This window comes from Hydra viridissima, unplaced genomic scaffold, assembly GCF_058129835.1.
Source record: "Hydra viridissima isolate aposymbiotic clone 2 unplaced genomic scaffold, HvirCarnegie_v1 scaffold_8, whole genome shotgun sequence".
Taxonomy (NCBI): Eukaryota; Metazoa; Cnidaria; class Hydrozoa; order Anthoathecata; family Hydridae; genus Hydra; species Hydra viridissima.
The window spans coordinates 1,425,380-1,452,504 of record NW_028324307.1 but is presented as its reverse complement, the minus strand read 5'-3'; the positions used below and the strand labels follow the sequence as shown (position 1 = coordinate 1,452,504).

At 29.2% G+C, this 27,125-nt stretch overlaps 4 protein-coding genes across 5 annotated transcripts; all 4 read left to right on the top strand.

The window, feature by feature from the left end:
* The first annotated feature begins 289 nt into the window (after positions 1-289).
* LOC145186590 (synaptic vesicle glycoprotein 2C-like) lies at positions 290-13,717 on the top strand. The gene is made up of 11 exons (XM_090095056.1): positions 290-573; positions 7,514-7,645; positions 8,039-8,154; positions 8,257-8,539; positions 9,226-9,309; positions 9,509-9,622; positions 11,002-11,090; positions 11,181-11,416; positions 11,711-11,870; positions 12,429-12,613; positions 13,179-13,717. The coding sequence occupies exons 1-10, from the start codon at positions 367-369 to the stop codon at positions 12,610-12,612; spliced, it is 1,605 nt and encodes a 534-aa protein (XP_089951182.1). The 5' UTR covers positions 290-366; the 3' UTR covers position 12,613; positions 13,179-13,717.
* Positions 13,180-14,729, top strand: LOC145186592 (trafficking protein particle complex subunit 2-like). Its single transcript, XM_090095058.1, has one exon. It carries the CDS (start codon positions 13,180-13,182, stop codon positions 13,618-13,620), a length of 441 nt encoding a protein of 146 aa, XP_089951184.1. The 3' UTR covers positions 13,621-14,729.
* Positions 13,937-14,729, top strand: LOC145186591 (transmembrane protein 70, mitochondrial-like). The gene has a single exon (XM_080062742.2). The coding sequence runs from the start codon at positions 13,937-13,939 to the stop codon at positions 14,669-14,671; it is 735 nt and encodes a 244-aa protein (XP_079918868.2). The 3' UTR covers positions 14,672-14,729.
* Positions 14,730-15,075: 346 nt separating this feature from the next.
* Positions 15,076-19,783, top strand: LOC145186662 (protein OSCP1-like). 2 transcript variants are annotated; one of them, XR_016454744.1, is made up of 13 exons: positions 15,076-15,279; positions 15,386-15,540; positions 16,229-16,264; positions 16,740-16,871; positions 17,672-17,752; positions 17,897-18,000; positions 18,289-18,410; positions 18,632-18,707; positions 18,879-18,960; positions 19,095-19,143; positions 19,303-19,363; positions 19,446-19,509; positions 19,617-19,783. XR_016454744.1 is itself a non-coding variant. In XM_090095057.1 (13 exons), exons 1-13 carry the CDS (start codon positions 15,168-15,170, stop codon positions 19,658-19,660), a joined length of 1,125 nt encoding a protein of 374 aa, XP_089951183.1. In that variant the 5' UTR covers positions 15,080-15,167; the 3' UTR covers positions 19,661-19,783. The 2 variants fall into 2 exon arrangements, 1 of the variants encoding a protein (XP_089951183.1); XM_090095057.1 differs by having other exon boundaries at positions 15,080-15,279; positions 18,289-18,417.
* The last annotated feature ends 7,342 nt before the right edge of the window (positions 19,784-27,125 follow it).

Genomic DNA, 27,125 nt, shown 5'->3' with positions numbered 1-27,125 from the left:
TTAAAAAATACTTCTATATGCTGTCTATGATATATGAAGGCTTGAATGAGAGCTCTCACTAAAACAAAACTTATTTAAAGAAATACTCTAACTTAAACCATTTTTGTTTGAACCTTTTTTTTGTTAATTGGGTTTAAGTTTTAAAATTTAGAAACTTTAATCAATGTTTTTTTTCCTAAGCAATGCAGTTATAAGTTTTTAATTACTATATATAAATATTTTATCAACTATATGTGGCAAAAACTAAATGCATGCTGTTACATTAGTTTGAAAAAAATTTAAAAAAAAAAAATTTATTTAATACTTTTTTGATTATACTTAAAGGTTCACAGGTTTATAAATGTCTTAAAGAATTTATTGGATGAAATGACTTCTAGGCATGATTCATTGGAAAATGACAATGACATAGATAATCCTGATGAAAGAGTATCGTTATTAAATGATGAAAGTTTGAACTTAAACGAGGCTGAGTTATATGAAAATGCTGTTGCTTCATGTGGGTTTGGTTACTTTCAAATAAAGCTTCTTTTTATTTGTGGGTGGGCTATTGCATCTGATTCTGCTGAAATACAAGTTAGTGAAAGTTTATAGTATATTTATTGATGCTAACAGTAATTTAACATTTGTATTTTAATTTTATTACTTTCTCTGCAAAGTATTGCAATACATTGCGGCCTTAAGAGCGGAATTTACTTTAAATAAATGATATAATGACATGATGTCTTGGTCATTTTTCCAAAACTAAATATTTCCAGATCTTTGATCCTTGATCATCTAGATCAAAAGATTTTGATAGCTAAAACATGTTCTAAAGTGTTTTGAGAAAATCCGTATTCTTGTAGTTTTTAGGTAGTAGATCCCCTTTGCCATGAATGGACTCCCATTTGGGACCCTATTTTCCATGAATATATTTTCAGGTTTAAGAAATTTAAACCTTTTAGTAGGAGGGTGATTCCATGTGAAAACATCCAACTTTTTTTTGAAAATGCAACCCTAAGTCTCAGATTTTTCTGATTTTTAAACCACTTAAAGATTTTAGTAAATTATGAACATCCTGAAAATTTTATCATCTAATTTCAATCGGTTCCTAAGATATAGCTATTTTAAGTTTGCCTCCAACCAACAAAAATCCGCCATTTTTAAAAATGGTTTTGGTCCTAGTTTCTGTTATATGTGTGTTGGAAAGCTGAAAATTTGTACCTTTACATATTTTGGGCCCACAAATCCAATGAAACAACTTAAAATATTTAAAAACGAACATAACACCTAAAATTTAAATGTTTACCACAATTTTACTGGGGTGAGTCCAACCACAAAAATGCCAATGTAGCTCGACTTTTTTTTTTTTTTTTAGAATTTGTCCTGAGTAGTTAAGTTTTAATAAGTAAGTCTGCTTCTTGCCTCATTCATGGCTCATCCTAAAATTATTTTACGTTTTAAATTTTATAATTGTTTTAATAATAAGTGTTTATGAACCAAAAAATCTCTTTTTTCAAAATTTTTAACTATTTTTTTTGAAAATCTCACCTTCATAACAATAAACCAATATTCTTCTGCTCTTCAACCAGAAAAAAAGAAAAAAAAATTACCTGGAAATTTTTTTTGAAAAATTCTTGATTTCAAATATTGTATTGTTAGGATCTGATGTGTAGCTACTGAAATAGTTCTACTAAAAAAGAACAAAATGCTGCTTTTATAGATGAATTTTGTGGTTTGTAAACATTAACCAAAAAAAAAAAAAAGTATAAATAAACTCATCATTTCAATTGGTTGACATAAAAATACAAAATACAAAACTTCAATGAAACTGGACAACTTTTTGGGTTGCCCCAAGAAGTTTTTCTTTTGTTATATCAATATTAAATTATCCATATTTCAGAATCTAGATCAGTTGATATTGGCAGATTTTGAAAAATTTATGAAAGTATTTTTCAACAATTTGAAGCAAATACTCTTACTTTCCTTCTGTTTTCAAGCTGAAAGCAATTCAGTTTTTGTGTTAAAACATTAAATAAGTGCAATCATTGTTTGTCACTTTCAATGATTTAGTAATCTGTTTGCCTTGCGGATATTCACTTTTGTCTTCCCACTTAATTGGATCTGTAATTGGAATTTCAAGCAAGTGAAAGAATTTTTTTCTGTTTTCCTTTTGTTTTTATATGTGATTAGATGTGATGAGGCACGAATTTAATCATACAATAATCCTTAATCTGATCACTGTTGTTTCTTTGTCTCTTTCAGTTAACTTGAAAGCCTAACAGACCTTGGAGAATCTTTGGCAGTCTCTGTTTCTTTAAAAAAAATTTATATATTTCAAATGCAGTTCTCTAAAACACAGGCTAAGTTTGCTAAATTAACATTAGATTGGCTTCTTTGTTAATTTAAATCAACAATTTGCCAGTTAATGCTCTCAGGGATACTTTTCTTGCTCATTTGATCAGGTTTGACATTTGATTATTTCAAAACCGACTTAACATTTCATTAAAGTTTTTTGGTGGGCGTAATTTATCAATTACATCCACCAAAAAACATGTAATTGATAAACAAATGTTATCATTTTTTAGAAGAAATTTTTTAGAAGTTAGATATATTAAATAAATTAAAAATGACACAGTTTAAACTTATGATTAAATATAAATAGAAGAGAGGGAAGAGCTGGACACGCACAAAAAAAGGTGTCAATAAATGGAGAAACTTTTACTCTAATTGTTAAAAAAAAAAAGGTTTTTAAAATAATTTTATCATAAAAAAAAACTAGACCAATATCATTAAAAATTTATCCTCATAAAAACTTTCTGGATTTTTTTGAGATGAATGTATTCTTTTGAGATAAATATATTCTTTTTAAGACGAATATATTTGTTCAAATTGTTAAAAAAAAAAAATTCCTTATTTAGTTCTTGTTCTCGCTTAAAAAGCAATACAAAATCAACTTCTTAAAACTAAGTGGAAAAAAATTGATAAGGAAAAATGTGTTTAAATATGTTATACATAGCCAAAATTTTATGTATCTTCCATTTCCAAAATTTTAAGACGTAAATGTATCCAAATACAATTCTTGCTGATGTCAGATTTTTTGCCCTTTCTCATCACCTGTGGTTCTTCTCAGAATGACTTGTAGGTTAAACGTTTTTTGATGATAGAGTCACATCAAGAAAGCCATGGCAGTTCAAGATGTCAGATTGCTTTAATTAAAAAATACAACCAATGTCTCATAAAGAACAACAAACAAAAGCAGATTCTGTTATGTTTTATTCAGAGCAATTGACAGAATATTACAAGTTTTTCTAAAGCTGAATTAGAAATAAGTAGGATAGCAGACATTTTTAGTTTTAGTTTATTAAATTAAATGGCTCTTAATGATTTAATGCTTGTGGAGAAATTAATTTTAACAATTTTTATTTCTGAGCTAATGCTCTCTTTGAGCATGTATGAAGGCAAGATCTAATATTATTATAAGCCTTTCTGAACCTTGAAAGTACTATTAGGTTGATACAGAAAACTTGTGAATTATTTTTCCTTTGAAATCTGATACTTTGATGTTCCTTTGAATCTTTCAATGTTTCCGATTTTGAAATACAATTTTGCTGTTAGTAAAGAGGTAATGGTGACTTCATCCAGGACTATAAAATTTTATCAATAACCTGAGCTCACACAAACTGTATAACCAACTTCATTATAGAAGTAAACAAATTTTGAAAAACAGTTACTATTGGAAGGTAATTTTGATTTAGCAATCCTAGATATCATGACTGGACAAACAAGATATAGAGTGTTCACACCTGTCCAAAATTGGAAATAATTACTCAGAAGCTTTCCAAAAAAACCCTTTGGAGGGATTAATCTACATATATTCCTTATAAGAAAAATCAAAAAATTGAAATCCTTCATGACCATCCGAGCAAGAAATTTCAATTTGAAAAAAAAGCTAAGGCCACAAAAAATCCTCTTTGTCTAATTTAACAAAGCTGTTGCTAGATGTATTAAACTATGAATTTTATCTTTAGAAATGATCAATAATGAATGATAAATTCAGTAAAATGTTTTAAAAGCATCAAATTAAAGGGAATGAATAATATGATTTAATGAGATAAAGCAAGAAATTTTCTTGAAAACTAAAAAATGTGCACACTTTTCTGTAGATTGGTATATTTCTATTTATTATTTGAACACATAACAAATACAATGTTACAAAACAAAACAATTTCTTTAAATTTTCAATATTAATGAAAGAGAAAAACAAAATCACACAAAAATGTACAGATGAAAGATTTCTTTACTTGACTTATATTAACGTGCTTGCTGTTGAAATCTACAATGCAACTAAGCAGTTGTTCTGAATAGTCTGGATGACACATAGGCCTTTTGTATCTCTCCCAGTGCATTCTAAAGCTGTGATGAAGGGCCTCTGTTGCCTGTTCACTGAATTGTCCAAGAGACTTTTTGTGACAATCAATGAAATCTTTGACATGAAAGAAAATAGCATGTACTTTTGGTGTGCCACTTCCTTTTGTCAGTGAGAGGTAAGCCAGTTGAAATAGCTCAATTTTGTTGGAGTAGTTTGAATCCAGATGATTTCCAAAGCATGCTCTAACAACTGCATCAAATTTTCTCAAGGTATCTATGAATGGAATGACATGAAAAGCGCAATCATCCTCTGCCTGTCTCTGAAGAATGTCAACATTTTTAGGAGTTTATGGCATTCATTACCAGCAAACTACCCTCCATGAAAAGGAGGTTAGTTTGCTGGTTCTCTTATACTTCTTTGATGTGAAGAGCTTTGGGCCATTCTTCTGCTTTTGGCCAGGAGTCCTTAAGTGTCTTAAACAGATGATTTACTACACCAAGAAGAAGATGTAGCTCCATAAGTTGTATGATATCAAGAACAAGAGCATTGTCAGAAAATCCAATAGGGGCTCATATACCACATTTTGACATTGTTTAGCCTTTTTTGTGTCTATGTCAGCTGCTTTAAAAGAGGCATAAGATTTTTTGATGGATCCAAAAATGTGAAGGTTTCAATATTGTGATAACCTATTGCAGTCAATGTCACACCAATTGCAAGGTTGTGAGCTGGCATGTGACTGAAGTCCACAAACAAAGTTTGCCACCTTCATGTCACTTGAAAGAAGTCAAAAGGTTCAGAGAGTATAAGAGAGAGTATTGTTTTCAAATATTCATAGTTTTCTGGTTCATCCTCTGCAACAGCAATAAGAAGTTGAGACCCCACTCCACTGTCTTTGGCTGTCCAGGATGTTAATGTCTTCTTTTCTGGTAGAGTTTGAGCTTGATTTATCTTTTCATCTTCTTGAATTCCAAGGCTGAATTTGAGAAAACCACCATTAATTCTAAGATTCATAATTTGTTCTTTGTACGCTTGTCTTTTAAGCAAAATGTTGTTGAGCAGAGTTGAGCAGAGTAAGGTTTTTGCAGTGAACCATGATTTCCTTCCTTGATTAAGACTTATCATGAGCTACAATGATGTTTGTGTGAGTGAAATTTCAGATAGTTGTGTACCAATTTTGTGAAGCTTGGTTGATATTGTGGCTCAACAACTCTCAATTTTGTGATATGATTTAATATTGAGGCCAGCTTTTTGATGTTAGAATTAGTGTTTGCCTGAATGTTTTCAAGGTCACCAAAGAGTCTTTTTGCACTGGCAGCACCTGTATGAATTGAATTAAATAAAAGGTATAAATAAATTATCTTTAGGTTTATGTTATATGCAGAAGTTCAGGTTTGATTTAAAAGGGTAATATTTGCTAAGGGTTGGTTTTATTGTCAAAAATGTAGATTTAGATTCCTTTCAGATAAAAGGTTTGCAATTCCAAGTTATCTGGAGTGATTGGCAAAGGTCGCCCACCACCACTTTGTGCAATTCTAATGGTTCCATGAGGTAAGTCTTCCTTTGAAGAAATGGCTGCTGAAGCAATCTTTTTACTGACTTTGGAGTCTTTTGAAGATTATGTCTCATACTGATTGCATTGATGAGATACCCCTCTTCCAATTAAGGAGAGGCAATTTGAGCATCTACTTTGCTCCGGGAATGGCAAAGACTGTTGTGGAAAATCAAGTGGATGCCTATGAATTGCTTTCAGGTGTCCAATTTTACAGATGAGGCAGTCGCAGTGCTGCCCTCTTGTCTCTGGCCTAGGCATGGCAGTTGAGAAATCAAAAAGTGAAGGGACAGACTTTTGCCATTTTTTTTTTTTTTTCTTAGAAGCAGTCCAAGAATGACACATTCCAAGTGGGACTCGTGTGTCAGAAAAGTCAGTATCATCAGCAATCAGATTCTTTATTTGGTCTATTAGAAAATTTGTTAGCTTTCTAGAACATTTCTTTATACAGAGGAACAAACTGAATTTCGACAGTCTTCATGATTTTTTTTCTGAGTTTGGCATTTTTGTGCTGTGCATTAAGAGAATCAAAACATTAATACTAATTGCAATGCACTTTCCCTTAATTTGTATAGAGATATTAGTATTTTATTAGGGATGTGTCAGAAAAACTTTATTTTACAAAATATTTGAAAAATAAACTTGCTCATTTCTTTAGCAAAAGCATATTTTTAGAATTGAAATTTCTTGCTTGAACGGTCATGAAGGATTTCAATTTTTTGATTTTTTTTATCAGGAATATATGTAGATTAATCCCTCCAAAGGGTTTTTTTTCGGAAGCTTTGGAGTAGTTATTTCCAATTTCAGACAGGTATGTGTTCAAAGCCTTGGCTTCAGGTTTATTCTTTTTATTTTTGCTTTGCAATTATTAATTAATTAAATTAAATAATTAAAGTTAGATTAAAGACATAGATTAAAATAATTTTTAAAAATTGAATAATTTTTGCAAAGATTTTAAGGTTTTTCATATCAAAAAAGAGACATCATTTGTAAACATTTTTATTTTGGCTATTTGTAAAAAAGTGGTAAGCAAAAGTTAAAAGTAAAAAAAAAAATTGAAATGAATTTTAGAAATAAAGATTCCAATTAGTAAAGAAAGACACATACCCCATTTCAGCTGCAAAATTTTTATCATTTGTGAATGCAAACTTGTATTTGTTAAGGTGTTGATGCACAAATTTCATAATAATGTAATGAGCTACAAATAATTTTATTCATGCATACAAAAAAACAAGTTTACAAGTAAAAATAAATAACATTTTAAAAAAGTTTTGTAAATTTTAATACTCATTGTTCATTTTTCAAAAAATAAAATAGAAAACAATAATGACTGCCAACATATCACTGCTGAACTAAAAAGGCGCCACAAATATGAATGTTCAAAGGCACCACAGTTAAAGTATTCTTTTAAACACATTAAGTACTTTGATCAAAATTGAATTGTTTCAAAAACATACTAAATTTTATTAAATGTTAAGTGTAACTACATGTTAAACAACTCTGTAGCTGCATAGAAAACAAAAAGCGCTTGATAGGTTATGACTTTAAGCCAAAAAAAAACTTTAAAGCTTTAAGTAAAAGATAAAGATTTTGGTATTTTTTGTTATAAAATTTAGACGGTTTCATTTGTACTTCCATCTGCGTGTGATTTGTTGTTAACATCAAATGATAAAGGATGGCTCAATGCTATTATATTTATTGGCATGATATTAGGAGGGTATGGTTTTGGCGGAGCTGCAGATGTTAAGGTAACTATTTAAAGTTGTTTATGCTTTATAACTGGGTCATGAGACCTGTAAGCAAGTGAAAGCTGTTTTATGTGAGTTGAAATCATTTTCATTAACATAATTTTTTAATTTTATTCTAAAGAACCTGTTGGTTGCAGTTAACTTGTTAAGTTTAAGACAATCATTTTTTTTTTTTTTAAAAAAAAAAAAGAGCTTTTTTTAAATTGAATTTTACAAATTGTTTTGAAACATGCCCCCCCCCCCCAAAAAAAAAAATAAATAAATAAATAAAAAATAATAATAATGATAATAATAATAATAATGATAATAATAATAATAATAATGATAATAAGTTTCTCTATATACATAGGACATAGGACATAATCAATGTTTTGATTCTACATTTTAATCTAGGGAAGAAGATTTATTTTGCTGATGTCGATGTCTCTCAATGGGTTGTTTGGAGTGTGTTCAGCTTTTGCTCCAAAGTTTGGTTACTTTCTTATTTTTAGGTTGCTAAGCGGTATCGGGTAAGAAATCTGTATTATATTTTGAATTATCTTTTTTTATCTAATTATTTTGTAGTTAATAGTACAATAAGTTGAAGGAAAAAAAGTGTCTTATTTATATAGCGTTGGAGCTGCAATGCCTGTATTGTTTTCTTACTTTGTGGAGTTCATGTCGATGAACCGACGAGGTCCAATGATTGGTTTTATGGCCAGTTTTTGGATGTTTGGAAATATCCTAGCATCTGCTGCCGCTTGGATAATTATTCCGAGAGTTCATATTGGTTTCTATATTTTTGGTTTATGGTTTGGCAGCTGGAGAATATTTGTAGTAATATGTGCTATCCCTAGTTTATCATCTGCATTCTTCATTTTTTTCATGCCTGAAAGTCCCAAATATCTGCAAAATGTAAGTTATTTCCTTTATAAGTACAATATTCTGCATTGGTGGTATTATTTGCTACATTTTTGCAGTAGAAATTAAAGTTGTATCTAAAATACCTTTACGTTTTCTTAATAAAAATCGATTACTTTTAAGACGTTATGTTGCAAAACCATCAACTTCCAAGTTGCTTAAAAAACTGTTAAAAAACAAAAGCAACATATAATCTTCTTTGTGGCAGAAGTTTAAGTTTTTGAAAGTTTTTAATTTTTTTTTTAATTTTTTTTTTATTTTTGCTTTTCTGTTAAAAAGTAAATTAAAGCGCAAATGACAATTCTTCAAAATTTAAATTTCGAGATTTTAATAATAAACCTAATAATAAATTCAAAAAAGTTTAAAATTGAGTATAGTATAAGAATTATGTAAAACTCAATTCTTCACCTACAAAATCAATAAAAAGGTTTCAAATTGAAAAAAACAATGCCTCATAACTAATCTTTAACATAAATCTTTAGAAAATCAAATTTGAAATTTTTATGCTCTTTTTTTTAAATTGGCTAAGCTGAAGAACTGAAGAAGTAGTTAGAAGTCTATTAACCATCAGCTTTTAATAAAATATGTTTTAAATATTTTTTAATTTTTCACTGATAAAGCTAGTTCTGTTATTATTAGTATACTTGTGTTAACTGGAAATTTATTAAAATAATTTTTAGATTGGAGAATATCAAAAAGCAGAAAAGGTCTTCAAACAAATGTTTCGATCTAACTTTAAAGAAAATAATACAATTCCTCCTGAGGTTTCTAAATAAGTTTGTATTTTTGTTATGAAGCCATTCATTCTTGTTTAGTCTATGGTGGATTTAGTTGTATTTTAGTAACATGACCACTACTAACTGTGGTCATGTTACTAAAATACAACTATTTAAAACATATTAAAATTTTTTTTGTGAAGAACACATCAAATAAAAATTATGAGAAAAAAATTTTACATTTTAGATTAAAGAATTTGGTAGTAGCCAAGCACATGCTGCAACACCAACTGAGAATAATCATTCTGATACATGCAAGTGCAGTCAATGTTTGTGCAGTTGTAGCTTGACTCTTAAAAAGGTGAATATTACTCTTTAATGAAAAGTTACACAGCAGATGTATATTTTAGCAGTGATTATTAAAGTTTAGCAGTGATTTCTTACTAAACAGCTCAAAAACTATAAAAGTAACTAAAAGCAATTTGTTCCTGAAAGTTTATTGAAATTCTAAAAAAATAACATAATTCAACAGCCTCTTATGTCACCATGGACATCAATACAAAACTTACCTTTTGGTCATTTTACTTTTGGCATTTTTTTATTCTTTATGCTTTCAAATATTCTTACAATAAAAATAGAATAATTGAAAAATTGATGGCATCTACAAAAATGGTTAGAAAATGTAGTTTAGAATCTAAGATAACCTAATGTAAGGTTATCCCAGATTTCTTTAAGAACATTCTCTAATCTAGCTTATTTTGTGACTTATCATTATTATTACTTATTATTAACTGTATTATTAAGAAATACAGTTAAGTTTTTAGAAAATATAATCTTCTAGCTGATTACAATATTTTCTCAATTTTGTGTGGATACCTCGTATGAGTTTTTGGAAGATAGTTTTTGTAAAAAATTTTAATGCCACACCCCAAATTCATTGGAATTGATTGATGCATGCCGAACTTTTAGCCTTCTTACTACTTCTACAGATTTTTTCATCATTTGCCTCACATTTTTGATGTGGTTGAGGTCAAAGCTATTTGTGGCCCACAATGAAACTTTCTGTTTTGAACCCTTTATCCAACTAATTGTTACACTTAAAGATTAGTTGCTCCATCTTAAACAAACATAAAATGGCTTTAAGTCAGATTTTCTGATTTGTATCTGTTCTATATATATTTCACTGTTACCATTTTCATGATTTATGATTTACTATTTTCATGATTTATCTGTAAATCAGATGTTCCTTTATTGCTGATGGCTCCCTAGACCATAATGTCAGTAAACATTGGACAATAAGTAATAACAACATAGGTCATGTTTTCTTTGTTTTTAAACAATACAATTACTTTATTTCATAGCTTTAAAACTTTCCCATCCTCCTCCTGGTATCAGGATGGGATGTTTAATTTTACCATTTTCCCCAATACGTTTGATAGTTTAGTTCTTGTTCTTTTTATAAACAAATGTTTACTAACTATCCAAGCTTCAACTGTTTTTAAAAGATTTTAATGACCTAAGAATGATAGGGCCCCATTCAGGTTCCCCTACATATAAATCCAATTAATTTTAACTATTTGAAAAATAAAGAAAAAAAAACTTATTTTTTAAAGTTAGTATCTATGTTCATAATTGTTCATGCTTCTTGATATATACTACTCTGACATGCATGTAAATCTAAATTTGTTTACAATAATCGCTAAAATCTTCATTATTAAGGGCTCTTTTTTTTTCTTCCAGGTTGGTGGTTCTACAAAAAAATTGTTTCAGGAACCATACTTAAGAACTACACTCATTCTTTTATTTGTATGGTTTACTCTTTCATTTGGGTGAGGTTTTTTTTAAATAGTTTATTTGTATTGTAATTAATTTCAAAATTTAACAATTTTCGTGATTTTAGAAAATGTATGTACTTATAGTTATTATGGGTTATGGATGTGGTTTCCAGAAATATTTCAAAGAATCCAACAGGGTGGATCAAGCTGTGGTAGCAGTAGTTCTGTAAATGAAACAAAAAGCATATGGTCATGTTCACAACAAGTGGAATTCGGGACTTCAGTTTATATGGAATCCTTTTTAATAGCTCTATCAAACCTTCCTGGAAATATTGTTACAGTTTTAATTATAAACAAACTTGGAAGGCGGCAGCTATTAGGTGACTCTTTTATTAAAAAAAACATGTTGATAGCTGCATTTTATTTTTATCCAATATGTCTGGACAAAATCCGTTAACTAGTATTTGTCTAAAACCTACTTTTTGTAGTTGTTGCTAGTAATTTTCAACATCACTTTAAAGTTAATGCATATCACTATAAATTTAACACATATCATGTTTAAGTTGTTGAGAATAAAGCATTAATTGTGGTATGATGTATTAGATGTATTTTTTTGTAAGTATATAGCTCTGAAAATGTACATTCAAATGCAACGTTCTTAAATACAACTTTAGCAATATCAATGGTGTTTTCTGGCATCTGTGTATTTTTTTTCTGGTTTGTTACAACTCCAACGGAAATGCTGATCATGTCTTGTCTTTTTTCCGGTGTTTCTGTCGCTGGTTGGAATGCTTTAGATGCTTTAGCTCTTGAACAATATCCAACAAACCTGAGGTAACTTTTTTTTTTTTAAATAATTTTGTTTTAGGAGGGTTTAACATTCTCTTCCCAATTGATTTGTATATTTCTTATTCTTTTTTTATTCTTCTCTTAAAATTTTCTTGATCGTGCATCATCTTCCGATTTGATTCTTGGACTTGTGTATTTCTTTTCCTGTAATTCATGTACATGACAAAAGATGCAATTGATGTACATTATAAAATATGGACAAAAGTAATAGTCAGGTTCTGAGCTGCAATAAACATAAACTATAAAAGCTGCAATAAACATAAACTATAAACTTGCTAAATAAAGTAATAGTTATAAATATCATTTTCAGTACAGAAAAAAACTGTTTCTATGTTATTTTCATAAAAAAAGATTTTCAGGGAAATTGATTACTAATGTAGCATAATAAATGAACTCTCTTTTTACTTTGTTACCCAGTTGCCCTTGGTATAAGCTCAAATATAGAAATTGCAAGGATTACATTTTTAGGCAACACTCTGTTTTATAAATTGTGTATTTTATAAGCTGTTTTTTTTATTTTTTATTTTTTTAAACAAATTAAAGATCAACATCATTTGGTCTACAAAGTGGAATTGGTAGAGTTGCTGCCGTTCTTGGAAATGTAGTTTTTGGTGAAATGGTTGACCTACACTGCTCCATTCCTCTTTTGACGGTGGCTGTAATGCTCTTTATGGGTGGTTTGTCAGCAATAAAACTGCAAAAGACAGACAAAACAGCTCTAAAATAATGTATTTATTTAATGATTTTATATTATATAGTATATATTAATTAAATTATAAAATGATTTTAAACTGTTTGTAATTTCAACATCTTTTTCTTTTTTTTTTCCTTTTAAGAAAATTATTTCTTAAATTATTTATATCGATGTGACTATTTTAATGATAGTAGCATTTGAAATGACATCTTACAGTATTTTTTAATGAAAAGAATATTTTTCTATTTTATTGGCAATAAGTGTAAACTCCTTCAAATTTCATATATTAAAATGAATTTTACTAAATTAGAATGATGCTTTGACATATTTATTGTTAATAAGTAATATTTTGGTTTGCTTTTATATTTGGACAATTCATAGTAAAAAACCTGCTGTCAAAAGTCAATATTATTATTTTTACAACTTCAGCATGTTACTGTTTTATTTTACCTTGTAAAAATATATACAAAATATAAAAGTGTTAAATATGAAATATTAAGTCTTTTTTATACTCAGTTATTTATAAATATAATTTCATTTATGTATTAACTTTTGTTTGTTTGTTTCTTTATATTCATTTTTTTTTTTTAAATTTTCAGAATGTCAGGTTTTTATTATTTTGTAATTGTTGGTGGTAAAGATAATCCAGTTTATGAGATGGAGTTCAATAGTCAACCAAGATCAAGTTTAGACTCTCATGGAAAAGGAAAGGATGACCACCGTCATTTGAATCAGTTTATTGTTCATGGAGCTTTGGACTTAGTTGACGAACTGATGTGGACCAGTAATAATATGTATCTTAAGGTTGTTGATAAATTTAATGAGTGGTTTGTTTCAGCATTCATCACTGCAAGTGGAGCAAAATTTATGATGCTACATGATCTAAGAAATGACGAGGGAATAAAAAACTTTTTTCAAGATGCATATGAGACATATGCAAAACTTTTAATGAACCCTTTTTATGAGTATGACTCAAAAATCACATCAGCAGTCTTTGAAAGAAAGTTGCAAAACTTTGGGAAAAAGTATTTATCTTTGTGATATTAAATAGTTTTAAAGTTTCTAAGTTTTAAAATCTTAAGTTCAAAAAATGAACTGTAAAAAATTTTTGTATTTAAAAATTTATCTCTTTGGTAATTATTCTTTACTGCCTCTTGATAGAAACCACGTGTGATTTTGATAGGAACCATGTGTGATCATCATGAGTTGTGTGATTCCATAATGGTTGTGTTTTCTACACCTATTGATATAATCTTAAAAATATCTTAAAATCTATCTTTATATAAATTGAAGATATAATCCAAAGTTACAAGATATTTTGCTTTTTGCTATTGATCTTACTGTTTTAAATATTTTAATGTTATTCATTTATTCTCAGTACGGCTTGAGTGTAGGTTACTACAACATTTGTTTAGTTATAAATAAAATGATTGCCTATAACATTATCCTGAAATTAAAGAGTCCTAACCTGTCTCTTTGTTGCAGAACATTTAGTAGTTACTTGCATCCATCTAAACATTTCAAGCCCAAAAGTGCTCTGTTGGTAGCTAACAAGCAGTTAGCATTTATTTCTGGGAGAGGTAGCCGGTACTCAACTGTTCAATCTTCACCCAGTGAAATAAGTGACAATGACTTTCGTTTGATTTATGAAGGCCCACTGTCCAAAAAAATACGAGCTGTTAAATTATTTTCAATGTCAACTTCAATTTTGTCTTTGGCTTGTGCACCTGTGCTAATATTTAGTAGCAATCCAGAGACTTCAATGCTCCTAAAGACTGCTCTCGCTTCTACTGTACTTAGTATTGGTTTGTCAACAACATTCTTTTTGCATTGGCTTACTCGTGTTTATGTCCACAAGATGTTCTTTCATCCACATTCAGGAACATTTGCTGTTGAGACTTACAATTTTTTTGGCATAACTACTCGTAGAAGATTTTCTGTAGCCGATGTTCAAATACCCAAAGTGGAAAGTGTCTTTTCAACTTTCAGTGCTCACAATATCAAATACTTTCTTCATACTGACTTAAAGGAAACAGATCAAATATTGACTTATGTTAAAAATTTTAATACTGAAGAAATGCAGAATAAGTAAGGTTGTAGTTCTATAGTAGATCACTTTTTTAATAAGTTTAAACATATTAAGTCGTCTATCCTTTGTTTTGTGTTTTCTAGATGTTTAGTTGATGTTGATGATGTTGAGCTAAACAAAACCCTTTTTTTTTTAAAAAAAACAAAAATAACATAAAATTAAGTCACTAAAAAGGGAAATTTCTTTGAAAAAAAATTTAATTGATAAAATTCTTTATTAGAATGATAATGATATAGCAGAATTACTTTTTAGAATTATTTTTTGTTTCAGTTGTCCGTTTATTTCTACTTTGCAATAAAACTTTTTTGTGTGCAGATGCTTGATAGATCCTTATTTGTTTTTAACATAGAATTACGTAATTACTGGTTTTATGAATTTTGTGGATCTTGCTTTAATTATTTTTAAAATGTTTTCAAACTCCTGATCTTTAACTAACCTTGCAAATATAACCAGAATATTTTTAAGTCATTTGTTTTTTGCCAGGCTTATAATAAATAAAATGTCACTGAAGACTTTGCCAATTCTTTTCCTGAATCTTGGTGGGGAAATGATATATATCCTTGATCAACGGTTGCGTGCACAAAATGTACCAGAAGAGAAGTCAAAAAAAGGTAAAACAGTTAATATTTGTTCATTATCATTACCAAATGTACCAAATGCTTACTAGAAGGTTATTAGCTAACATTTATGAAAATCCATTTTGTTTTCATCTCATAGTTCTCTATGATATTTTGGGTTCTATGTTAAATACAAAGTTTATGGAAGAACTTTTTAAACCTCAAGATGCTTACTCAAGGAAAGCCATGCGTACAGTATTTGATCGTGTAGCACATACCTCTATTATGCGTTTAAATTCTGCTAGCATGGATAAGGTATTGATTATTTACAGTGTAACTTAGTAAAGCAGTTTATCAGCTGCTTTTACATCCTGATGTTTATGAGGATAGTTAAAAGTAAAAGGGTGCAGTTTTTGTACAAAAGCAAACATCCTCTCATATACAAACTCACTAAACTAATCAAGTTGTTTGATTTAAAAAACCTGATTAGTTTAGTAACTGTTAGTATATGAGAGGATTTAAAGTTCTGTAACTTTAAAATTCCTCAGTGTCTTGAGAAAATCTTACCACACTACAATATTTACCACATGAATACACTTTTAGAAACTTATGCAAATAAAATAATAATTATGTCACGGCTTATACACAGTATATTACTCTTGATTTAAATAAGCATAATTTTTTTTAATAAATGTTTTTAATGACATTTGTAAAATTAAAAAAGAAATATAAATATCTTCAAAATGGTAACCTTTTAGCAAACATTTCATTACAATTACAATTAATCATATGGTTTAATTTTATTGTTATCATTTTTTACAAGTAGTTAACATTAGTTGATTAACATAATTGTTATCTTGTAGATCTGCTGAAGGCATGGAGTAAGTTATTGACATACTCCTTCCCCTTCCCTTCTGCTACTCTCCTCTTTCCTCTCTTCACCTGCACACTTTTTTAAAAAAAAAATTGTACACAAATTGATGTAAAAAGTTTTATCTTTTAGCTGTATGATCTGATGACAATGGCTTTTAAGTATCAGGCAAGTTGAATATTTCAAAACATGTATAATAATTTATAAATACAAGTATTTACTTGAAGTGATTGAACAGCACTTGTTTAATGTGATTTAATAGAAACAAAGACTACATGGGAAGACCCACAGTTGTTCACTTTTTCTACTTTTTAGAAAAATGGAAATTTGTGTTCGAAACCTTAAGTAGTCTTTAATGTTAAACATTTTTAAAATAATGGTGGTGTATTTAGCTTGTATTTTGTCACAAGTAATAGGTTTTCTACTTTTGAGAATGGTGGTATATTTGGCTTGTATTTTGTCAGAAGTGATAGATAAGCACCTTTGCATGATAAAAAAGATCCAAATGCAAAAATTTATGAAATGGGGCATTTTTAGTCTTTCCCGTGTAGTCTTCAAATGATTTGATTGAGTTAATAAAAAAAACAAACATTAAAATTCATACTCTTGTTTAATCAAAAATTATTTGCATTATGTGATCCAGGTCAGTTTGAGTAAACACCCATTTGAAGTATTAATGATAACCCTCAATCATATGGATGCTATTCGCAATTTTGCAAAGGGAAGCAAAGAAACCCTTGATCTTGTTGAAAATGTTTACGAGTTGTTAAGAGAAGTATGAAAAATGTTTTAAAAAAAATAACAAAATGTGTGAAGTTCTTTATGTTGTTTATAATAATTGTTGTTTAAGAACATCAGTTAACAGCATGGATGTTTTTTTAATACTAGTAATTTTTGATACTGCTTATTGAATGTTATCATTGAATTGTTCTTAATCACTGGCGAGTGTTAAGTTTGATTCCTTTACTGGTTTCTTTGCTTCTGCAATGAAGATTCTACTTTTTTCTTATACCATATGGTGTGTTCCCACATTTTTGTTGTTTCTTATTTAGTGATTTTCAAATAATGGCTTCCATTTAGGGCTAAACATTCTGTATGGTATATTCAAAGGTATCCTTCAACAATATTATCAAGGCATAGCTACCCAAGCAAGCATGCAATCTTGAAGTTATGTAGGTGAAATGAGTGCAGTGAAATGAGGCTGCATCTATTGAATGAAAAATGTTAATGTTTTTAAAATATTTTTTGGAAAATTGGAAAGGCTTGTTTTCCTTTTTTTCAAAATTTTGTTCATTTCTGAAAAGTTTGGAGAGAAAAAAATTGGTATTAGATTATGACCCCCTGCAATAGAGTAACATTATTATAATTTCATTTTCAAATCTTTGGCAATTTAATAATTGAAATTAATACCTAGATTTACTAATACAAAAGAATATTCATCCATCCATGCTATTAAATGATACCTTTATACTTTAGTACATAAGCAATATTACATTTAACATTTTGATTGCATCTAATGATTGCATCTTTTATCTTTCAAATGTTAAAAAGTGCATTTGAATATTATTATTTTAGAATTACATTGATATGTCATTTGGACAGCTGCAAATAATGCGTCACACTTTGATGTCGTTCCTTCAAGATTTAAACATTCGGGTTTTTTGATTTTACTTTTAAATTTCTGTTCAGTATTTTTTATGTCATTTGTTCAAATAACAGTTGTAAATTGTAGTTGTAAATAGTAGTTGTAAATTGGCAGCTTTAATTTTTTATTCCTTCTAATTTTTTTTATTTTCTTAGGTTTCTATTTTTCTTAAAGAAAAATCTCAGCTCATGAATGGACGCTTTATTTTGCCATGTGGTGGTCAGCTGCCATGGGGAATTGATGTTCCTGGTACTATAAGGTGTTATTTTCATAAAAATATTTGTAAATATTTATAAGGTGATGCTCACTGCGTCAAATTTATTCATTTTTATTTATCCTTCTCAATTTACAAATTTATTTCCCACTCCTTCTTGCTTTAGAAACCTTTTTTGCAACCTTATTTTACAAATTTATTTTCCAACTTTTCTAATTTTACTTACTCTCCTTTATGTTTTGCGACTTCTCATCTTTTATTTTCATTCTTACATGTTTGCAACCTTATTGCAACCTTATTGCAACCATTTGATATTTAAAAACAACTTTTTAGGTTGTTCAACGAGAATGGAGAACAAGTAAACACAAGGAACTTTGATGCAAGATTTAAGTACAATTTGGCTAATAAAATTGGCTCGATTGAACCATTAGGAGACAGAATGACTAACCTTGGCTGTAATATGCAAGAAGTTTTTCATTATTATTTTTGCTTATGCTGATGCAATTTATAAAACCACAATCTTCTTTTTTTTTTTTTACATTATATCTCTTAACGTTTATTGTAATTACAGAGTGAAACTTTTAAACAATTTTAAAAGATTCTTACAGCTTCAAAAAAGGAAATGCTGTTAAAGTAATAAAGTTTTGAGGTAATAAAAGTATTTTTTTCTCTCCAGGTATATAGCTCAGAGGAGCGTGGAAACGATTATTGAAAAAGTGAAGACTAAAGGCACACCTGTTCTCACCGAGTCCGTAAGTGTTTGATTTGTGTGTTTATTTTTTTTTTATTATCATTTTTAATGTCTAAAGATCATTTTTTGCTTATTCCAGTTTCCGATATGTAATTTTTCTGATATCCATCCACTAATATCTGAGATTCGTTTGCTTTGTGGTAATTTACATTTAGATTTTACCTTTTTTTAGGAAAGTCTTTCAAACCCCAACCAACTTGCCAAAGCTGAGTTGAAACTTTTAGAATACCTTATTAGCGGGGAAAAAAAACAAGGTTTTTTTTATTTCTTCGTTTCTCTACTTTTTTTCTCGTTAAATTATAGAAAATAAAAAAGAAAAAAAAAGAAAGGTAAACGACGCTTGAGGATAGAAATCAAATTAGATTTCTAATTTTTGATAAAAATTTAGATCAGCCTTCCTTTCGACTAAATCTTTTTGAGACAGATGAAGACGAATCGTAAGAGATTTTCCAAAACTTTGTTTTTAATTCGATGTTTAAATATACCATTAAAAGCCAACTGTTTTAAGGAGCGATTTTATCTTAATTTTATGAAACTTTGCGTAAACCGGAATAACGAGTTGTTTAAACCGGAATGACGAGTTGTTTAACGTTTAGAGCTGCTGAGAAAGCATATTGTAGTGTTCGCCACAGAGAAATATTGGTGGACGCCACAAATGTACGTTGCCTTTTTCTGCGTTAATTTTTCTGATAAAAAACCGTTTGGCATTTTGTAATCTACTTTTTTTTTAAATTTACAGCGTAAACAAAACAACGCAATATCTCAACTTATAGAAGAGTTTTCCATACAAAGATTAGAATCGGGTGAGTGAATTAATTTTTACGGTTTTACAAATGTTATAATTGCTCGAAAACCCCACAAACATCTTATAGCTTTTTGTGTCTTTTTAACTAATCTGCATTTTTTCTAGGCTCAAAAGGAGACGATCTATTGGAACTTATGGACTCCACCTAGGTCATGTGATTACATAGTTTTTACGAAATTTAAATTATTCAGAATAATATATTTATTAATTTATTGCACGTTTAAAAAAATTATTTGTACAGCGTAAAATAAAAAGATTTTAATGAAAAACGATCACAGTGTGCATTGAACCTTAAGACTAACCTTTATTTATTACTAAAGCCTAACCTTTATTTATTACTAAAGTCTAACCTTTATTTATTACTAAAGTCTAACCTTTATTTATTACTAAGCTATCTTTTAAATATTTTTTCTTTTAATCTTCGATTTCTAAATTATCTCTTAAATCTCTTTGTAAAGACGATTTAATATACAAATGTAAAGACCATTTAACATAAAAATGTAAAAAACTAGGACCACCCGTTTTAGAACATAATTAAAATGGATAAAGGAAAAAAACTTTTCAGAGATGTCAAACAGCTTACTCTATCAAATGTTACCTCTTAAAATTTGGTTTCCGATGAAATTTTTCTCGAACTTTCATCAAGTTTTGATCTATTTTGCTAAAATTTAAAGGGTTCGAATAAACGCTTAAAGTTCGATTCAAATTTCATAAAACTAAAAACCTGAACATCACTCCAGAGTTTAAAAAAAAAAAGTTACTTAAAGTAATTTAGAAATAGAAAGTAATTCAAATTTTAAAAAAATATTTTTTTCACTATTTTATTAAATAGCTACATTGAAACAGTACGAGATCTATTCAAGGTAACAATGGTAAAAACTATAAGTGAAAGATTCCTCTCAAATAATCTTTTGTTTTCTAGATAGTGAATCCATATTTAATCTTCTGACCATTCAAGCAGTCGTTTTCTTCCATTTCCGATAAGGATGTGTTATTTTCGGTGAGGGGTATGTTAATTTCCGATGAGGATGTGTTATTTTCGGTGAGGGGTATGTTAATTTTCGGTGAGGATGTGTTATTTTCGGTGAGGGGTATGTTAATTTTCGGTGAGGATGTGTTATTTTCGGTGAGGGGTATGTTAATTTTCGGTGAGGATGTGTTATTTTCGGTGAGGGGTATGTTAATTTTCGGTAAGGATGTATTAATTAGTTGTACAAGCACAACAATGAGGAGATTTTAAGGTGGTCCTATACTAATAAAACCAAAATTTTAAAAATACACTCATATTTTATGATTTTCATATAAGAAATAGTGTTTTATATTAAAAGCACAGTAAAGGAAAAAAAAATAAAAAAATTTTTTTTTTGGTCAAAATTTTGGGTCCATGAACCCTAAAAATGGACTAAGCGCTGCGATAAACAGCCTGTAAACTAATAATGGTATGATCATGAAATTTTCACAGCTTTTTAATATCAGATGATTACACTCACCCTGCCAAAATCAAATAATTTAACAAACTATTGAAGCTTTTGTAAGAAAACAGGCTTAAGGCCTAAAAAAAAGCCCTGAAAAGGCTTAGAACCTAGACCTTATTTTTAGAACCAGTTAACTAACATGAATTCTTTTGGTAAGGTGAATGTGCATATATATAATAAACAACTCCTGAAAATTTCAACACAATCAGACAAACCAATCTCAAGATATTTATCGCAGCGTGCTTAAAACTCACATATTGAGAAAAACAATTATAAAGATTTTTAATGAAAAAAAAATTTTTCAATATATAAAAAGGTCAAAAAATTATTGAAAAACAAAACGACTTGAGAATTATTGAAAACACAGGAAAAAAAAAAAAAGTGAAAACTCTGATATTTGAAAAACAGTTAACCAAAATAGAATTATTCAATGAAAAAAAGCTTGAATATAAAAAGATAATATACAATAACTACGTTCTTGATTCCCATGATGTACAGGCATTGCATATTTTTGAAAGAACTCGATAGTCAACACATTTCCCTGAGTCACTAGCAATAACAGTAACAACACCATTAAGTGAGGAATGACCCCTTTTTTGCCAAGTTCCATCACAGGAAACAACTACATCAGCTAATACATTAATATCAAAATCATTTGGTTGGATATTGTTGTTAAGATATCGAAATTCATTTGCTGCATTTTTGATTTTCACATCAGCTACACTTTGGTATATCATATGAATTTTATCTTGAATATCATTAAATGCTTTTATGTTCATTGGAGGAGGTAAGTTCATTAGACCACAAAATTTTTCCAAACCAGAATGACCTTTTCCTATCTCTCTTATGGCAACAACAGATCTATAATTTATTTCAAATGGTGACATTCCTGGACCTTGCTTTTCAATCTCTTTGCTAGAATAAAAAGACTGTTTCCAATCGCACGAAGATGTTGTACAAGAAATGTTTAAAAACACAGCCAAGCCTTTCTTTTTTGATAAATCAGTTGAGATTTCAATTGAATTATTATGACATTGAGGACAATGTCCAATCAAAGTAACAATTGATTTTAAAATGTCTGTGTCAATAAGTATAAAGCATGAAGGCAATTTATTTGAATCATTATTTTTTGCATTACTATTTTTACTGCTATGTGATAACTTTTTTGAAGATGTTGATGCCAAGATATTTGATTGAGTTGAGTTAGTGATTTCCAATTTAGAAGTTAAATTGATGCTGACTGTTGATGCTGAGGAAAATTGATTTCCTCTAAAGTACTTTTTTTTGAAAATCCTGTTACAACCTGCTTTCCTTCTTAAATTTGAATCACATTTATTTTTTCCCATAATAAAAACAAGCACGAGGCACAAAGTATAACTCAAAGCTGATTTTTCTATAAGTAATATATGTAAACATAGTAATTGTACTTAAAAATCATGGCTTATTTAGGAAAATAAACATGAAACAGTTACTGGCACCAGTGTCAAAAACTAAAAGTAAGTGGCGCAATATTCTAAAACGCCTATTTTCTAATATAAACAACCCGTTGCTAAGGCCGTTGCTAAGAAAATTATTTAACTTCACTGTGAAACTTGCTATTTTAGAGCATTTTTAAATTCACTCCCTATAATGATCTATATATATTTAGAATGTAGAATGTTTGGGCTTCAAGAATATGCAATTTTTGAAAAATCGATTTTTTTGATTTTTTTTAGTATAGGACCACCTTAACAGTACAAAATTCTGCTGCTTTCTTCTTGACTTTAGAAGTCGAGCAAAGACAACTTATTACATAGTTAAAAATAGTTCAACTTGTTATGCTCCTGCTTCTGGTTAAAAAATATTTCTCAAATCAAAGAATAAAGAGATAGGAAAAAGCCACATTAAGATCAACTACTAAAAAATGTGAAAATTAAAGAGCTTGAAATCCAAGGAAAAGATCTTATTACAAAATGTTTAAGAGAACATAAAATTGCAACCTGCAAGAAGCTTGTAAAAAAAAAGTTATTGAGATATGAATCTCTTGGTTGTCTCTGGTGGTCTCTAAATTTGCATTTCTTATTCTCTCATTCTAGACTTTTTCCCAGACAGGTTTGGACACGTGATGCTTTTTTGTAAGACTTTTTGGCAAAAAGACTTTTTTTGCTTTAACAGTTATATCGTATTTAATCGGGAAATATCTCTCGTGAAAAATATAAACAGAGATAGAGTACAAAGAATATAAACAGAGATAGAGTATTTCCTTCTCATAAGTCAGTGCTATTTCCTTCTCACAAGTTTGCTGGCAAGTTTCTTATGTAGATGATTAACATTTTGAGGCCTAATATTGAAGACCAGCTTCACTGAAGTATTATTGCGCCAAAATTCTTTAAATTGGAAGGGCACCACTGCTTATGGAACATTTTTTTAAATAATTTCCACAAAAATTTAATCTTTCGCTACTTGCAATAAATTTTATTTTTGTTCTTCGTGTTTTTTTTTATGATTTTGTTATAATCTGTCATGAATTTCTTTCAGCCAAATTGTCACAAACTTGTAATGATTGGATCAATTTTAGTCCATTCTGAAGTAAATAGTTGTGTTCCCAGGTCAACAGTAAGTTCCCAAGTCAACAGTTATTACAGTATCGGACAAAACATGGTGGACAAACTCAAATTTAGAACAAAAATTGATCAAAAACTTAAAAGAACTAGTAAAAGAATTGAACATATTTTTTTTTATGTAGTTTATTATGTTCTTAACAAAATTTAAAACGTTTGAATCATACTAAGAATCACAAAAATAATTTATAACACATTTTTCTTAACAAACTACATTTTTCCTTGGACAAAACAAGGTGGACAAATCAAAACGAAGCTTTTTTTATAAGATTTCATTGTCTTTATTCAATTTACCGTATTCTTTTGTTTTCACTATCATAACATTACTCTAAAATAATAAAATAGATTTCGGAACGTCTGGCCAATTATTTTTTCAATTAAACTAAAAATAGATTTAACTCGTGAATATGGCGTAAATTGCAACTTAAAATGGCTTACGACAAATTAGGAAGTGTTTTACGTGAAAATATTATTAAAGATTTTAAAAGCGGAAAACCTCTGAAAAGCTGAAATTTGTAGAAAGTATAATATAGCTAAATCGACTGTAAGCAAAACTGTCAAATCATTTGATCTCGTGATTGCTATAAAACAAACCATCGGGGCGGACGTCCAAGAAAAACATCACAAATTCTAGATCGAATAATTTTTAAAGAGCTTAAAAAAGATCCATTTTTGTCATCCACAAAATTAACCGAAAAACTTGAACTACATATCTCTAATCGCACTGCGCGACGAAGAGCTAACGAAGCAAAATTGTTTTCTCGAATGCCTGTCAAGAATCCACTAGCTTCTTTTTAAAATAGAAAGCTAAGACTTGCGTTTGCCGAAGCCACCAAAATTGGACTGTGAACCAGTGGAAAAACATACTTTTTAGTGATGAATCAAAATATAACCTTTTTGGAAGCGACGGCAAGAAGCGAGTCTGGAGACCAAAGAACACCAGTTTCAATACTAAATATACCAAGAAGAGTGTTAAGCATGGAACGTCTGCTATGGTTTGGGGATGTTTCTCAGCACTAGGAAATGGTCCTATAAACAAAGTTAATGGAATTATGGGCCGCTTTGTTTACAAAGATATAATGGAAGATGTTATGTTACCACATGCTGAATGGGAGATGCCCCTAAAATGGATTTTTCAACAGGGCAATGATCCCAAACATAAGTCAAAAATTGTAAAACAATGGTTTAAGGACAAGAATATCACCATAATGGAGTGGCCTGCACAAAGCCCTGACTTGAATCCCATAGAAAATTTGTGGGAAATAATTGACAATAAGATTGAGCGTGCAAATGTGAAGACCAGTGAGGAATTATTTGAACAAATCGAGAAGGCCTGGCGAGAGATTGATATGAGAATTGTTGACTCATTAATTGCGTCTATGCCTCGAAGAATGAAAGCAGTAATTAAAAGTAAAGGAGGTCCTACCAAATATTAAGTTAACTTTTGAAGTTTTTTGAAAAGTAATAAGATAATTTTTGAATTTTTTTGAATTTTCAGTCGATTTTTTGAATGTCCACCTTGTTTTGTCCGAAGAAAAATGTAGTCTGTTAGGGAAGATGTGTTTTAAATATTTTTTAGTGATTTTTAGTATAATTCAAAAGTTTTAAGTTTTGTTAAGAACATAATAAACTACATAAAAATTAATATATTCAATTGTTTTATTAGTTTTTTTTAGTTTTTGATCAACTTTTGTTTTAAATCTGAGTTTGTCCACCATGTTTTGTCCAATACTGTAAATAACCACAAAAAAATAAAAAAATCTGTCGAAAATGAAATGTTTCAAACCAAACAATAATGAAAATCAATACGCGCATTCTCAAAAAATTCGTTCCTATAAGTAGTGGTGTTATCCCATTTGGGATAACACCACTACTTATAGGAATATATAAACACTATAAGTAGTGGTGTTATCCCATTTGGGATAACACCACTACTTATAGTGTTTCCATTAGTCAATCATTCGCAAATTTTGAAGGAATTCGTTTTTCATTTATTAAACCATCTGATGAGTTTTTCTAAATAAAAAAAAAAAATTTTCACTTCGATAATAAGGTCCAGCCACGAGAATAAGCTTCACCCTTATATACAGTCTTGAATAAAAACTCAAGCAACTTTTTACTTGAGACCATAGATACAACGTCCGTAATTTTAATTTACTTTACTTAGCTCTTTTGCTTTTTTTGTTTCTATCATTTTATCATTTGATTTTTCCTCAAACAACTTAGCCTTGTTTGCGTTTTCAAATGTGATATAATGCAAGTTTTTCCAGACTTTTAATGATTTTTTAAATTGACTTGTTCAATGATAATTAGATCCGAAATTAAATGAATTCTAAAGATATTTTATAAGATGACTAAAAAGTTATTTTACAAGTGAACAGGTATTATTTGCTGTTCATAAATAAATAAAATTAAGATGATGTATTGTCTCTGTTATTAACGAGACGTTTTGTCTCTGTTAATAACGACATGTTTCATGAAAATGCGAACTCGACAGACTAAATTTTGTTGATATTTGGTTGACGAAACAAACAAAACAAATACAAATACAAACCAAACAAACAAAACAAATACAAACCAAAACCAGATACTGGTTTTTATATAGTTTGCATCGTGATCTAGATCGCATCTAGCGTACCTCCTTTATAGTTATCGCGAATTTGTCGCGATAACTTTTAACGAGGCTAACAAGAAGCAATGAAATTCTGACCAATAGAAAGTTTCGATTTACTTTAACAGTAACTACTTTTTTTTTCAGGAATTTGTCACCAAAATACAATCATAAATAAACGGGTAGTAGACAGTCTAAAAATTATTGTTGTAAAAGCTAGAGTAAGAGTTTGTGCCGTTTTTTTGTTTTTTTTTTTATTTGTAAAAGTCGGGGGACTATATAACAGGAAATATATTTTATAACCAAAAAACGATATTTTATAACCTAAAAATACAATTTTTCAAAATTTCGTGTTTTTCCTTTTAAATTAAAAAAAGTTGTTGCATTCGGAAGTAAACAAATTTAAGCAAATCCAAATCTTGATATCTTAAATTGCTTCAAGATATCAAAATTGGGATTTGCTAAAATGTTCCGAAACCTTTCTATTTTCACCAACATTTTATAGGATTAACTTAAGGTCATAAATTAGCAGCGCATTCTTTCACTAACTAATGGTTTTCTTTTAGGCTATTATTTGAATCTATATTTTCTGAAAATCTATACTAAGAAGTTGCAGGATTTCTGCTTGACAACCTATCAGCTTGTACCCTTCCTCCACTTATAGGATTTACGTATTCTATAAAAATTAACAGTTCAGAGTCTACTTTTTTAGCTCATGTAACAGTAAATAAATTATTTTGATAATGTTTGAAAAAAACAGCAAATAAGCTGGCGTTTAGGTATATTTGGAAATAGCACCCTACATGTAAAGACCGCCCGCGAACCCCTTGGTAATCAAAATAGCACCCTACATGTAAAGACCGCCCGCGAACCCCTTGGTAATCAAAATAGCACCCTACATGTAAAGATCGCCCGCGAACCCCTTGGT

Excerpts from the sequence above, each read along its gene's own strand:
- LOC145186591 (XM_080062742.2), top strand. The coding sequence starts at position 13,937 with ATGTTATTCATTTATTCTCAGTACGGCTTGAGTGTAGGTTACTACAAC.
- LOC145186590 (XM_090095056.1), top strand. The coding sequence starts at position 367 with ATGACTTCTAGGCATGATTCATTGGAAAATGACAATGACATAGATAAT. Across the intron at positions 8,155-8,256 it reads AGGTTGCTAAGCGGTATCGG|CGTTGGAGCTGCAATGCCTG; the intron begins GTAAGAAATCTG and ends TTATTTATATAG. Across the intron at positions 11,091-11,180 it reads TGGTTTACTCTTTCATTTGG|TTATTATGGGTTATGGATGT; the intron begins GTGAGGTTTTTT and ends ATGTACTTATAG.
- LOC145186662 (XM_090095057.1), top strand. The coding sequence starts at position 15,168 with ATGTCACTGAAGACTTTGCCAATTCTTTTCCTGAATCTTGGTGGGGAA. Across the intron at positions 18,961-19,094 it reads TAGCGGGGAAAAAAAACAAG|ATCAGCCTTCCTTTCGACTA; the intron begins GTTTTTTTTATT and ends ATAAAAATTTAG. Across the intron at positions 19,144-19,302 it reads GAGACAGATGAAGACGAATC|AGCTGCTGAGAAAGCATATT; the intron begins GTAAGAGATTTT and ends TTTAACGTTTAG.
- LOC145186592 (XM_090095058.1), top strand. The coding sequence starts at position 13,180 with ATGTCAGGTTTTTATTATTTTGTAATTGTTGGTGGTAAAGATAATCCA.